This window comes from Melanostigma gelatinosum, assembly GCF_949748355.1.
Source record: "Melanostigma gelatinosum genome assembly, chromosome: 9".
NCBI lineage: Eukaryota > Metazoa > Chordata > Actinopteri > Perciformes > Zoarcidae > Melanostigma > Melanostigma gelatinosum.
The window spans coordinates 21,016,006-21,030,136 of NC_136642.1; the positions used below are offsets into that span (position 1 = coordinate 21,016,006).

Below are 14,131 nucleotides of genomic sequence, written 5' to 3' on the forward strand. Positions count from 1 at the left end.
TGTTTTGAAAACTTTGAAAAGCACGTCATGGCATTCTGCACCAGTCAAACCGCGGCCCAGTTTAGCTTCAATTCTGGACTGTTTTTATTCACTTCTCATCCCCATAGTCTGTACACTCTACAATGAATTAGTGCTCTGTATATTATATACTCCATAAATACGTCAGGGTTTTTTTCCCCCCTATATGTACGAGTCTCCTTTTTTTGCTAAGATGACACTTCAATGCCAAAATACCACAAGAGCATTAGCGGCAGGAAGCAACCTGTGAAAGTAACTCGCTGTCACTATCACAAAATGTAAATCAATCAATCCTGAGTAAGCGGCATGTATGAAAAGCATTGTGTGTTTGCTCGTGTGGTGTACTTGAGAACACACATGCATATGTGGCTGTGTGGTCTGTGTGCACATCTGCACACATCTCCCAGTTTTCTTTAATCAGGTCGAGCACCCCCCCGTGGTGTCCTGCCAATCAGTGGTTCAAAGGGAGAAAATCCTGTGGAGGCCTGGGGAGCCTCCCGCACTGCAAACAGAGGATCAAGCCATTTATCCCAATTACGTACATCGTCGTGTATATATTTACGGATCATGGATTTTAAAGTCTTATTCAGACGCTCCAATGCTGAGCCACCCACGCCCGCCACCACAACATCTATCTATCAAATCAGTTTCCTATCCACTGGAATTGCACAACATAGCAACTAACACCACTTTCTCGTTCCCCCAATTCCTCCAAGTCATCACTCATTACCACACAGCCTTTCTTTTACAGTAAAAAAACACGTCTTCCTGAGGTTGCATTGAAAGATTCCTGACTTCTTTTTAATTGTTCTGTTCTCCCTCAAGACACATCATTTCTCTCCTTGGATGCATCTACCTGATCATCTCCTTACAGTGTCCAATGCACTTCATTTGGTTCCATCGCTGTCATAAGAGTAACTTCTTAGTCTCAATTTTACTGACATGAGAGCTTGCTGTCGTGGGCAAAAAGATGACTTTTCAGAAAAGGGTCAAACCTAACAATGAGAGTGGATGCTTCTGTCTCCTGAAAACCCATCCGGCAACCTGAAGCAACTGGGTTAAAGACTACGGCCACAATTATTTCCATCTAGTACAATCATCAGGTCAAAATCTGCATGTCTCCAATACGTTCTCATCAGCCTACCTGGCACTTTGTGTTGGATTCTAATTAGCCAATGTTCACACACTAAACATTATATTACAGTCATTTAGCAGATGCTTTTTATCCAAAGCGACTTACAATTCAGAGTCTATCACATTTCTACACGGTAGGCACAACTACGGGAGCGATTTTGGGGTGAAGTGTTTTGCTCAAGGACATAGCGACTAACGGAGCCGGGGTTCGAACCGCCGACCCTCTGATTGAAAGACGGCCCTGCTATCCACTTAGCCACAGTCGCCTACTAAGATGGTACACCTAATAAACCTCCGCATCTTAGCATTTTCAGTCTGAGCACACAGCATGTTTAATTCAATGCATTGGGTACAGTTTATTTGAAGAGTGAGAAAGTACAGTGAGACTGTGACTGAAATGCAGTTATTTCAAATCACCATATGAGCTGCATTACCTACTGTACTAGTGCACCAGACGCCACACTGTGCATTTAGCCATTTTTTGGAACTGCATACTGCAACGCCCGTTTGGTGCAGTATTGCTGCTGGCAGTGTTGTTTTGGGCAAGTGGCCATTCAGAACACACGCCTGTTAGGGGTGCAAGGATTGCTTGACCCCCGGAAGAGCTGCTTGCAAAACGACAAAACCACATCCAGCAGCAAAAGTGAACACGACCATTCACGTTTCGTTACCCCCTGGCGTATAGCCCTGGATCCCCAGTTACGTAATTGGCCACCTCAACTTGACATCGGGTTGCGTTTCTCCAGAAGTTGATTCCGTTTTAACGTTCAGCCGCTGCAATTTTATCCAAAGTTTACTTAAAATTGCACGTGTCGCATGTCCACATTGCACCAAATTTTACTCTGCACATCCTTAAGCCCCCAGCATATCTTGAGATATTTGCAGAATATGCACATACACATACCTTGCTTTATAGTTCACTTGTCATATTTTACGAACAAGTGGGCACTTTGCCAGAGACTGTCACTTTTGTTTAAGCAGCAGGGTCATGGGTCAAGTCTATTAGCTGGAGCACAAGCGTTCCCCTATCCAGGCCCCAGAGTCTGAAATTCTATCCCACAGTATTGTAAAAACAGTAGCAGGCTCCTTTTGTGTCAAAAGCATCTGAAGAATGCAATCCTGATGCAGCGAGCAGTATGTCGGGTCTCCCCTCAGGGAGATGAGCCACAGGGATATTAGGGTTAAGCCGGTGTCACGGTGTAAATTGGAAGTTATATTGGTAGTCTGTGTGTAGTGCGTCTGTACGATGAGGACTAAGTTCGGCATCAGGGCAGGGTAGAGGATTGGGCAGCACGGCACCTGCATGAGTCATCATGCTAAGGCGAACCTGACAGCAACATGTCATATCAAGCCATCGCCCTGCTCTCAACCCCTCGCTTGATTCCCCCTCACTCTGCCGATTGCCAGCTGTTGTCATTGTCTTCCAGCGTTTTTATTAACGTCCACATTCCTGAAGATAGTGTCATATAATCAGCGATTTTTGCGCACTGAACTCATTCACCTCAACTGGTCAAAGATTACAAAACACAAAACATGTAGCTTCTGTCAACTGACATGAGCTTTTCTACAATAATGTTTAAGAATCATTGCATTCCAGCTTTGAACTACAAGGTTTTTCAATTTGCCCCACCAGGAAGAGGCATGTTGGCTTTGCATCAAGTATTATTTCCCTAGACGGACACAGTGCTGACTCATTTTAGTCCCCAATACTAGTGTGTGACGGTGGTACAGTTTGCAACAAGTATTTGGTGCCTCACAGCCAAACCCGGGACCTCAGCAATGTAAACATCTTCCTGTTTAGCATCAGCATGAAGCCTCGGAATGACCCTGTTTGACACTTTGTGGTCCTGTTGGAGGGGAAAGAAATGTCTGGCCTAATTTTTACAGTGCCATATGGACATGTGATGCTTATTTTCAGTGGGTTATTTAGTTGTTTAGGCTTTGTTTGTGGTATGAGTGTATGGAGAGATGTCTGATATTTACCCCACTGTGTTCACTTGAAGGGCGCATTGTGCCGTAGTGCCGTTATTTCAGTGGACAATTAATGTGTATTCCTAAACATGGACCATGGATTTCACTCACACATATCTTAAATCGTATTGAAAGTTTTAAATTCTCAAAATAATGTAGAAAACAACATGTACATTGCTTTTGGTGATGATTCTGAGTTGCGTTTAAGAGGTGTTTACCCAATTTATTGCTCGGAACAAATAGAAATCCAACAACTGGACAGAGGTTTGCTGAAGTTGCACAGAACAGACATAGCTTTGGTCTGGGCAAGTGGATGAGATTATAGTATTGGTTTTATGCTGTGGTAGATAACGGGTGGAGCAGCAAGAAGCATCCTTCTGCTCTAATGTCAGGTTGCAGAAAACCCAAATGCAAATGTCTGGGAGGCTGAGACCTCTAATGTCCATGATTGTCCCATTGGCGCTGGATACCAGCCTAGATCAGCCCTCCAGCTCATAGTCTTGTGTCAGATCCATTTTGTACATGCACACACAGCGACACAACCAGACATGCATGCAGCCTGAGGGCAGCAAGCAGATATAGCATACCACAGTAGGCAGTACGAACCATTCTTACTGGGTAACCGCTAACATTGCAGAGACTGCAACTGGTCCCAGGTACCTGTCAGAACATTACATTTGATTTGTGATGGTTGGTGATATTCATCCGTCCCGATTAGCAGTGCAGGCGCTACTAACAATGTTGAGTCTGAACTCCGATGTACATGAATTGGCCAACTTGCCCTGTTTTTATTTTAGCAGATAATGTCAGCCACATGATGTAAGGTACTGCTGCTTTGAAACGATGAAAAGGGAGAATGCTGAACCTTCTTCAATCGTCTCTGTGTCTTTGTTTTTCAGTCAGTGGTGAAAACCGGACGTTTGCTGATCAGCCACGAAGCGCCAATAACCGGAGGCTTTGCTGCTGAAATTATCTCCTCAGTACAGGTAAGTGTGTGCCGTCTGTGTCTCAGAACACACTGTGTCTCACGAGGGTTTATTGGGAACTGTAGCTCCCAGGGGTAGGAGGTTCAAAGCTATTGGTCTTAATAGGTTGCAATGGTTTTGGCAATAAAAGTGCCACTTTGTAATAAAGCTGAAATAGCCTTTCACTGAGTGCCCCTAAGCTGTGGGTTTGGAAACGGTGAAGTGCCCTGAAGATTCTGAGTGAGTTGAAAAGGACCGGTGAATGCCAGTATAAAAAAAAAAAGAATCCTACTCCTTGTTTGAGCTGTAGCTCAGTCCAATCTGAACACATGGACGTAATACACGTATTTGTAGGTGCAGTGTTACTCCCACTTTATTATACCTTTGATGTCCATTGCGAAGAGGCTGTACCAGTAGGTAACTGGGATGTTTCATGTGTCGTATAAACAATACGCCATCAACAATGCGCTGAGCAAAAAACAGCTAATGATTCAAAAGATGACTGTATACTAGAGGAGTATATGAGTCTATTTAGCTGCACAGAGGATCTTTTGTGAGTTTATACTACTCATAGGAGATTGTTGATACAGTGGGTCTAGCTATCCATATAAGGTTTACGAAATATTGCTTCTTGCTTGGCAGTACAACAGGCCTGGACACGGTAACCAATACATGCCAGAGACGGCCGATGACAAATTGTGAGCTAAATGTGATGCATGACGAAATGAAAAGTCTTCCACTTTCCATCGTCTTAATTCTATCCGCGAGGCTCTCAGCAGTGGGTACGTCTCTCCAGCGCTCCCCTTCATACCCGTCTCCTCACAAGTCATCAGACTAATTGTACGCACGACACACAATGTGTTCGGTAGAGCAGTGTCCTTGTTAATGTTCATGAGTTGAAGCAGTGAAATCACTCGATCCTCTCCACGTTTACTGCCAGTCAGATGTTGCTCTCTCTCCCCTGTCAGTGAGGTCTTGAATGGCCGATGACTCATCCCCCTAATTTCCACGTTTCCATGTTTTCACATTGTGTACGGGTGATGTAAGTTGTTGGTGAGTTCACTGATTCCCTTGATCTGCAGTTTTCACATGGCCTCAGGAAATTTGGATATCCTCTCTGGAAAGAAAGACCTAGACGTGTTCAGAGTTGTGTTTTGTAAGGATGCAGCTTGACCTACAGGCCTCGGTCACACTATTAAACTCTACATTATATTACAGTCATCACTTCTTCAAAGACAAAGGAATTTGCTTGTTTTGGCTTTCTCGCAAATATAAGGTATGATGGCCCACAGTAGCCTATAATGCCCAATAGGCCATTCTTATTAAGTGATGTTTAATGCCATTAAGGGTTTTTAAGTTACTGCCAGTTACCAGCACATAGGACTACAGCATTTCTTATTAATAACCAGTCTGTGTTCCCTTTTAGTCGATATCAGGCTTTGCGTTGTGCCAACACTGTACAGATGAACATGTCTGATTAATGGCAGAGCCTCGTTCTCAACTGAAGTTGACAGTGCAACACAAAAGCCATCTTGTATGTATCCTGCATCAAAGGGTAATGAGTGACTGACTCAATCAGAGGTTTGGCAAAACTACTGATGTTAAGCGGACAATAGTTTTGTTTTTCCCTCACCACGAAACTGGGTCACCATTGGAATCTATTGTTACCACTGTCGAACCAAGCCGACTGCAGACACCACAATGTGCAGAAGGACCAAGGGCTGCATGTTATTTGTGCGCACACACACACACACACACACACACACACACACACACGCACACACACACAAAGAGAGAGGGGGAGAGTGAGTCACGACGACCAACATCCCTCAAACTTGCGGCCATTATTTACTTCTATTGTACTTTACTTTGCTATTATTGTCTAAACAGAGATGAGGACTTCAAAGAGTTTCCTATTTATTAAAACAAAAATAAAAGAGCAATAAGAGACCTGGCTTTGTTGTCTCTCGAATCTGAAAACAGTACAGATATTATGACCGTCTTTCATACACAACACCACCATACCACAGTGTATGTGCCATCAGACAGTGATTGATGTCCATCTTCCATAAGCAGCCAAAAACTGTCCGTCAAGCCGTTAGCTGTGTGCTACTCATTTTTAGTTTGGTAGGTCAACTCTGATGCAGTCTGTTCAGACTGTGGAGGGCCGAGTCTCACTGCTGAGCCAGGAAGTGTGTTGCATTATTACGACAACAGGAAGAGTTGTCGTGTCAATAGCTGCGCCAAAACTGTATCTTAAATGCAGTTTTCAATATGGTGATCTTTCTTCTGTTTCAATAGGTATGAAAGCGCAACATAAAACAGTGTATGTAAATGTTTCACACATCAGATAACCTTGCAGCACTATCGACATGCCGTAAAAGGCACTTTGGGAGCGACTGCTGTAACGCAGCCTTCTCATTTGACGATGCAGCTTGAGGTTACGTGATTGGTTTAATGAGCTAGCTTGGCTAACTCGACGTCTGGACACCATGCAGCAGAAATATCTTGTATGAATGAGAATACTCTGTGGCATAATACAAAATGGCAGTTTTAATTTTGTGTTGCAATCCCACTGGGAAGCTAGTAAATATGTAGCTTTGAGCAGAAAGAGTCTGAGACGAATTCAGCAGTGTGGTTGTTGAAGGCTCTAACTTGTACCACGCCTCCTTGTTTACTAGTACGGCCTTCTACCCCTCCCAGGCTCAAATCAAGGTCCAAAAGGAGAACCTTGTTGTCAGTAAACCTGTATAGTCTAGGCACTGTGTCTGAGAGCGCTTCAGTCTATTCATTTGTGAGAGAGTGGCTTTACCTCCTCGCTAACTACCTCAGGCCCTTCCTTAAAGATCCATTTATGCTTGTTTCTTTTTCTTCTATGAAGAACAGAGGGGAGTTTAGTTGGGCTTGGCAGGTTTCCTTTGTCGAGCTTTGGCTTCAGCCCTAGTGATATAATAATGTGTCATTGGCTGGCCCGGTCCCGAGTGTTTGGCAGATGTCCTGACGGAGAAGGGATGAGATGTGGAGAAAGACTATGCTTTCATGGACCTCAGGGATGCACAGAGAGAAGTGGTGAATCGCCCTCCTCCTCTCAACTCCAAACTACGACAGACTCCACTCAGAATATTACGATTCCAAAGGAGGACACACTTTGGCTGATCATTTGGATTCAAGTTAAAAAAGAATTTCATTGGTTGTCAAAGTAATAATTAAATGCTGTTGAACTGCAACTGTTACAAGAACATTTAGCTGCTTTGAACAATTATTTAAAAAAGTGCAAATGACATACCAAGTGTAGATACAGTATACTGAAGCCCTTGGATTGGCTGGTTCCAATTACACTGATGGTGCTTTCCGTTATTTGTATGCAATTTTTGATATGAATTTGAAACCAGACTGAAAATCGACCTGCACTAGACGCGGGACAACGTGTTTGGGTCAGTGGTAGGGAAATGGTTTTTTGTCCACCATTTCATAGATAACCTGGATAAAATACCCCAGGGCCAGTTAATAAACAAACAATAATGTTTATTTAGATACAATGAATAAACATTCAAAGACTCATAACTCGTCAAAACAAAAGGGGCGTTTTTCAGTCAAGTCTGCACAGAAGCAAAATGATAGAAAATGCGTTGATTGTGTGTTGATCTAGACCTGCAAAGACGAACCCTGTAATATGTAATTCCATCTCTGCCCATCAGTAATTCAAAGAAGATGACATCCAGATTAGCGCCAGGCCTATTCAAGCACACTCCTGTTCAACCTAAACATACTTAAGTGTGTGTGTTACACTGAACTTGGCCCCCGAAACCACCTGTTGTTACCTCGACTTGGCCTGGGCCCAGTTATGGCATGTATTAATGACGTTTAAATGATCTTTAGAACAGGCTGAACTGTTTTAGTGAGCCCATGGGTATGGAACCTGTCCTTTTTAATTAATTTATTATCCACTTCTGAAGATCATGACCCAAAAGATCCCTATGACACACCTATGACACATGGTGTTTGCTGCCGGAGGCTATGTGAGCAGAAACACAGAACATGTTTGAAAATGTGAGGCTCATTGAAGAGTGATGCTACGTCATGTCTCAAAGAAACTTTTCTGAACTCTCTACTCCCATGTACTTTTAATACACAACTGACTTTTACTGTGCTTCATAGACCCCAAGGCCATGGACATCTGTCAGCACATGACAGCCATTGGAAAATGTTGAAAAATGCAAACATTAGGCTTATATTCTTAGTGGTACAGTGGCTGTTGGAGAGAATCACTCGGGTTGTTCTGAAGTCTACAAAGAAGCAGGAAATAGAGCTTTGTTATATTCCTAAAGAATGTAATGCTAACGAACCCCTGATTTGATACTATTTATTGTTAGCATGTTTTCAGCAACAGCTATTCATTGTATTTATTAATCACCTCAAGTTTCTTTCATTCCTGCGCTGGATTTAAATGGCCCTCATACGAAGCTATGCATCTATGTGATGTAATTATATTTCATTGACATTGGCCTCACTATTAATATATTTGATTGTGCATTTTAGTAAGATGCCTCCATTGTTTTTCTGTCAAATAGTTAAAAGTACGAGTATTAGGTTATACAATGGAGAAACTGGAAACAGCAGTGGTACGGCACGGCTACGCTATGTGTTAAAGCCAGGATTCAAATGATAGCCAGCACGAATGAATAGAAGCTGGTCACTAATGAAGACAAGTGGGGAAAAAAATGGGATGGAATAACTTGTAGACTTTCTCAGGGTCCGGCTCTAAGACCACAGCAAGTGTAGGCCAAATGTCATGAGAGTCATTAAGGCCGGTGAGGGAAGCCCACGCAAAGGATAAACTTAAAGGTAGGAGTTTTATTTCAGTTTTGAGTTTTATATAAGGTTGAACTTCTTTAATTAAAAGACAAACTACACAATTCACGCAAGCCCTGGTGGAGGCCCTGGGACCATCACCCCTACGATAGCAGTTCACAATTTAGTATAAATCAGAGAGATTTGGAATAATGTAGAATTAAAGCGAGTCTCAGCTTGGTTCTCAGTTGAAATCCGGCTGGTTTGGATGCCTGGCATTGACTTTCTTAGCTGATCCCGCAAGTGATATTTGCACTTTCTCACCCATCTGACTGCAACCCCAAATCTGTGGGTGTTTCTGACAAACTCAAGATTTTTGCGTGACAAGAGACACTATATAGCCACAGCAACTCCTAAGCCCCGCGGCAAAGTGTTTTAAACGAGCGTTTTGGCACTGCCGGGTTTTTATTCTGACATTTAACTATATTACATATAATGATGCACTTCCCAAAACACAGATTTGAATGAAATCGGAGTTGTGTGGCCGTTCTCTGTCCAGCTGTGGTGGCAGACAGTCGGACTCCTGTACTTTTCTCCCACTGCCAGTGAATGTATTTAGAGGAGATTACAGATGCGATCCAGACAAAAGAGCAAACTCCCTGGTACTGTCTGACTTGTTGTCTGTCGACGGACAATATATATTTGTGAAGTTGTAATCTTAGTGGACAAGGATCATCTTATTGTCACTTTGATCAATAAACGTGGCACAAGGATTGACACAAGGTCTGTATGACAGATACATCAGGTATTTTACTGCATTTCATGTCACCAATGGCACAGTGCTTGTTGTCAGTTACTGTTGCAGAGAATCTGTCTCGGGTTGTTCTGAAGTCTACGAGGAATGAGGAAACCGTTGTTGAACTAGTTGTCTCCATTCAGTGTGCATTCATTAAAGCTAATTCTTGTTAAATAGCAGACCCAGCAAGTCCACGGCTTGTACTGCAGACAGCAGCACAAGCAGCAGATCAGGTGGAGATCCCCCTGTCTGTGGAGTTTCATTCTTACTGGCACCTAAAGAGACGGACCTGATGACTACTGGAATGGCCTCTGTTCACAAGCTTTTTGTGTGTCAAATAATCTATTTGAAGACATTACTGATGTATTTTTCAATTCCCTGACTTTCCAGCAGAAGGCCAAATTCTTAATTGTATTGTATTGTAATTGTATTGTATAATTAAATGCATTGTCACAAAATGTGTTAGACATTCATGGTTCTCAGATGATGAATCCTATATACCTTGGTGGTCCCCAAGTCCCTTTACGGTTTTGAGTGATTTGTATCAACAATTATTGGATGGAATGTGAGTTTGGTACTCTCATTCACGTTCCCTTCAGGAGGATTTTGGTGATCCCTGAACTTTTCACCATCAGGTCAACATTTAGATTTGTCCAATCATTGTTGTGTCTGGAAGATGTGAAGGATTGCAGGAAGATTCAGGTAATTTTATCTGAATGTTATACTTTGAAGTCAAACTTTTGTTTTGCTTTGAAGGCTGTAGACTCTTGATCATCCTGGATTTTCCATTCTGGATTTTGTCACTGTACCATGTCAACTCCACAGGCACACAGAGCTGCAGTCTCTGTCTCTTGATGTGTTTTCTGGATTTTTACACACTTTAAAAGTAGCAAAGCACAAAAGGCTCCTCATCAAGTTTGACACTCCCCTGGATTCTGCCAGGTGTTGTATAAGACATGAAAAACGTAGTGTGAAACATGCATGCTAACGGCAGATTTCTGGTGGGTTTGTAATGTGGGATTATATGGGTGGCTGAGTGTGTGTGATGCTGTCAGTGTCTCGAGACACGGGTCAAAATCCGTTGAGTGTCCGTCAGAGACGGGCTGACAAAGAGGGTGCTGTGTAACTTCCTCGGCGTCGACTCGACTCGTATGCTTTTGTTTTGGTAGCTTGAGTTGTTTGCAGGTCACTTTCCTCTGAAAGAGGGTACTTCAGGTCTGTTGCTGCAAATCTGTGCTTGCGGCCAAGTGTGTTCATTTAACTCATTGGGGGGTTTGTCCCAGTTGGAGTGTTTTGGCCAACTTCTTTCTGCTTTGTCTCCATGGGGAGAGGTCAAAAGCCAATATAGAGACACGAGTCATGGCTTGTTTTGCACTCTGGCCAAGAGCACTGGCCTGCTCTGAGGAGCCTGAATGAACCATTTTCACTTGAAGCATATCAGTCAGATACGGCAATACAGAATATGTTGTCAAGTTGTTTGATCTATTGATAGTGTTCGATATGCCCAAGCATTGAAAAGCATAAACTCAACCAAGCAGACTTGTGACATGCAGCTGCTTATACGAAGCGTCGTCCAAGCACCGGAGCTGTTGTAGTCTGAACATGTTTAGCTGCCTGACTGAATTATATTCAACCCATAATGAGAGCATTTGTCCTCATCTGTGTTTTCTTTTTCCTTGCAGGAGCAGTGCTTCCTGAATCTGGAGGCTCCCATCAGTAGGGTCTGCGGTTACGACACCCCCTTCCCTCACATCTTTGAGCCCTTCTACATCCCAGACAAGTGGAAGTGCTTTGATGCAATTAAGAAGATGATCAACTACTGAAGCCCCCCCATCAGGTAGGAAAGATCTGACGGTCTGCTTTTGAAGGAAGGAATTATGTAATTTTCCAACACTTAATGTATATTACGGCCTGTCAACCATAACCCTATAATCTGCATTATATATTCCAGTAATGTAGTTATGAAGATATGGAAACGAATAATGACCTGCCATCAGTAACAACCATCATTACAGAGAAAATGAAATTGCACTTCATATCTTTTCCTACACACTCTTATACTTAGCTGTCTAATGTAATCCTCTGCTAGACGTATAGAGTTCATTCTTATCCAGACATCAAGCGTTCCAGGGCCCTGTTCATCGTGTCTTTTACATCTGAAATGCAGCTCTCGTAACCAAGTGGGATTTGATTTTATTTCCCAGCTCACATTAAATCTGATGAGATGGCTTCATCGTATACCTAAAAAAGATTACACCAGCAATTTGCGTCCAGGCTACAACAACAATGATAACTGTTTGGTGTTTCAAATACAAATATGAGTCATGGTGCTTATGGGGCGACTTTCTGTTCATCCACCAGCAGTGAATAATGTAAAAAAAAAAATGATTGAAGTTTCTGGGAGTCATGCAACGTGTTGTCCAGAATCCAGCATAATGGACTAAGCACACCATTAAAGGATTCCTGCAAGATGGAGAAATCAAATACAATTAAAGGATAGAAAATGGGTAGGACAGCACGAAACAAAAGGATCAACATTGTTTCTGCACTTAAGACTACATGTTTGAACTACCATTAATGTAAAAAAAATAAAAAATGTTTGAATATGTCAACCTGGTGCGCTAGAAAAATAAAATGGCCATTTTCACATTTGTTGACTCTATAAGTGATGAAGTGATAAAGAAAAGTATCAGCAGATGAGTCGATGAAAATTGTTGGTTGTAACTCTAAAACATTCAAAAGCACATCAATCATTGTGACCGTTTATCAGAAACAGACCCGGTCTGACTCTTCCAGTGACTGAGAACAATCCTTGAAGCGCCAATAAAGCTTGCCAATGCAAGTCCAGGTTTTTGTTGGGATACCTGGTGGCACAGTAGCACAGACCTGGCTGTCTCTAACAAGCACAACTGGCAGCTTGAGGATACTGAAGCATCTGTTTAGGCTGTATTTAGACCTGTATTTAGAGCTGATGACCTGTAATCAGACCACCCAAGACTTAATGTGGTGCAAAGAGTTTACTTGCCTAGCCACATAGTGCTCTCTGGCACCGTAGATATGTTACAGCCTTTCATTGGTTGCAGAAGTGTTGAATAATTATTTTATAGGACAGTCTCTTTCGTAATGCCTTAATAATTGTCAAGTCATCTTGAGCTGTAGCCATTTAAATGTTGGCGTTGATTAATAAGGGGGAAGGAGCCGTTAATCAAATATTTAATTGAATCCAACACGTCACCTCTCATCCTCGCTGCTCAGCATCTCCATCCAGCTCTGCTTTTCCTCATCTGACACTGGACCGCCAAGTTATTCCCTTCAACTTATTGAACCTCTCTCCTCTTGCAGAGCCAACTTCTGGTAGCCCTGAACTCCACGCTCTCTCTTTTTCCTCTTCATTTTTCAAATCAGTGGAGCGCATCCAGGAAAGGACACTTTGTTGACCGTCCAATCAGGAAGCAGTATCCAGATGGGCTCCATGTCCCTCATTGTCTTCCAGCTAAAAGACTGTTACAGCACCTCTGCATTAGGGAACATCATTGTTTTGCCAGGGGGAATAATGACGAGATCCACTCTATATGGTGAAACACTGCTTTGGTATCATATGCACATAATTTGACTTCCTCTTAGACAAGTGTGGGATTCGATGAGAACTGTCAGCGTATTTGATTGAATTGATTGTGTTTGACTGCCTCTCTGTGCTGTTGCATTTGCTCTAATCTTTATTTAGTTTGACTTTGACTGAACTGTGTTGTATTAATATAGTTGATCTGTGGTTTTTATGGAAAATAAAGTAATGGGATTTGGTGAAAACGGTTGGTGTGTTGATTTGCATTGCGTTAGATTTGTTGTGTCATTTTGTCGGTTACTTCGGGGTTGCCACTGGTCACTGTGGCTGAGGGAAATCTATACCATCGTAAAGTCTACAAATTTAAGAAATCATCTGAAGTTTGGCAATTTTTATATAACGCCCACATATATTTCTTACATTATATTCATATTTTTAGGCAAAACAGTTATAGTAGCACTTTGATTTAAAATTGTGTAACTACCGAAAAGCTGTGCGAACTTTTGTTCTGCTGTAAAGTTTTAAGACTTTTCCATTATATCAGTGCTTCCATGAGAAAATTGTCTTTCCTTGTTAAACATCTCGTTCCATCTCTTACCATCTAAAAGTTTGATATGGAATCAATCTGGGCCGTTGTTGGAACTCTGTGTCCTTCCACTGCACGTTTGAGAAAGCGTGAGTCATTGCTCAACTATTACCTTAACGACGACGAGAACTGCACATCAAAAGTTGGAATTCTGCCCGTGACTCCATTTGGAGACGGCGAGGAATGATTGTGTCCTCAACCGTGCTGCCATTCTGACAGCTTGCGTGTGTGCAATGGAAACGCAAGTGTGTCACGAGTGGGATCCTGTGTGAAACATGCCGACCTCGGGAGGCTACAGAGTTTACCTC

The 14,131-nt window shown here is 42.5% G+C and overlaps 1 protein-coding gene across 1 annotated transcript in view; it reads left to right on the top strand.

Annotated features, from left to right (window-relative positions):
- Nucleotides 1-13,482, top strand: part of bckdhb (branched chain keto acid dehydrogenase E1 subunit beta) — a 56,123-nt gene extending 42,641 nt beyond the window's left edge. The window contains exons 9-11 of the mRNA XM_079276307.1: nucleotides 4,023-4,109; nucleotides 11,358-11,512; nucleotides 13,018-13,482. Coding sequence (XP_079132433.1) covers nucleotides 4,023-4,109; nucleotides 11,358-11,498 — 228 coding nt within the window. The 3' untranslated portion in view covers nucleotides 11,499-11,512; nucleotides 13,018-13,482. The remainder of the gene's footprint in view (nucleotides 1-4,022; nucleotides 4,110-11,357; nucleotides 11,513-13,017) is intronic.
- The last annotated feature ends 649 nt before the right edge of the window (nucleotides 13,483-14,131 follow it).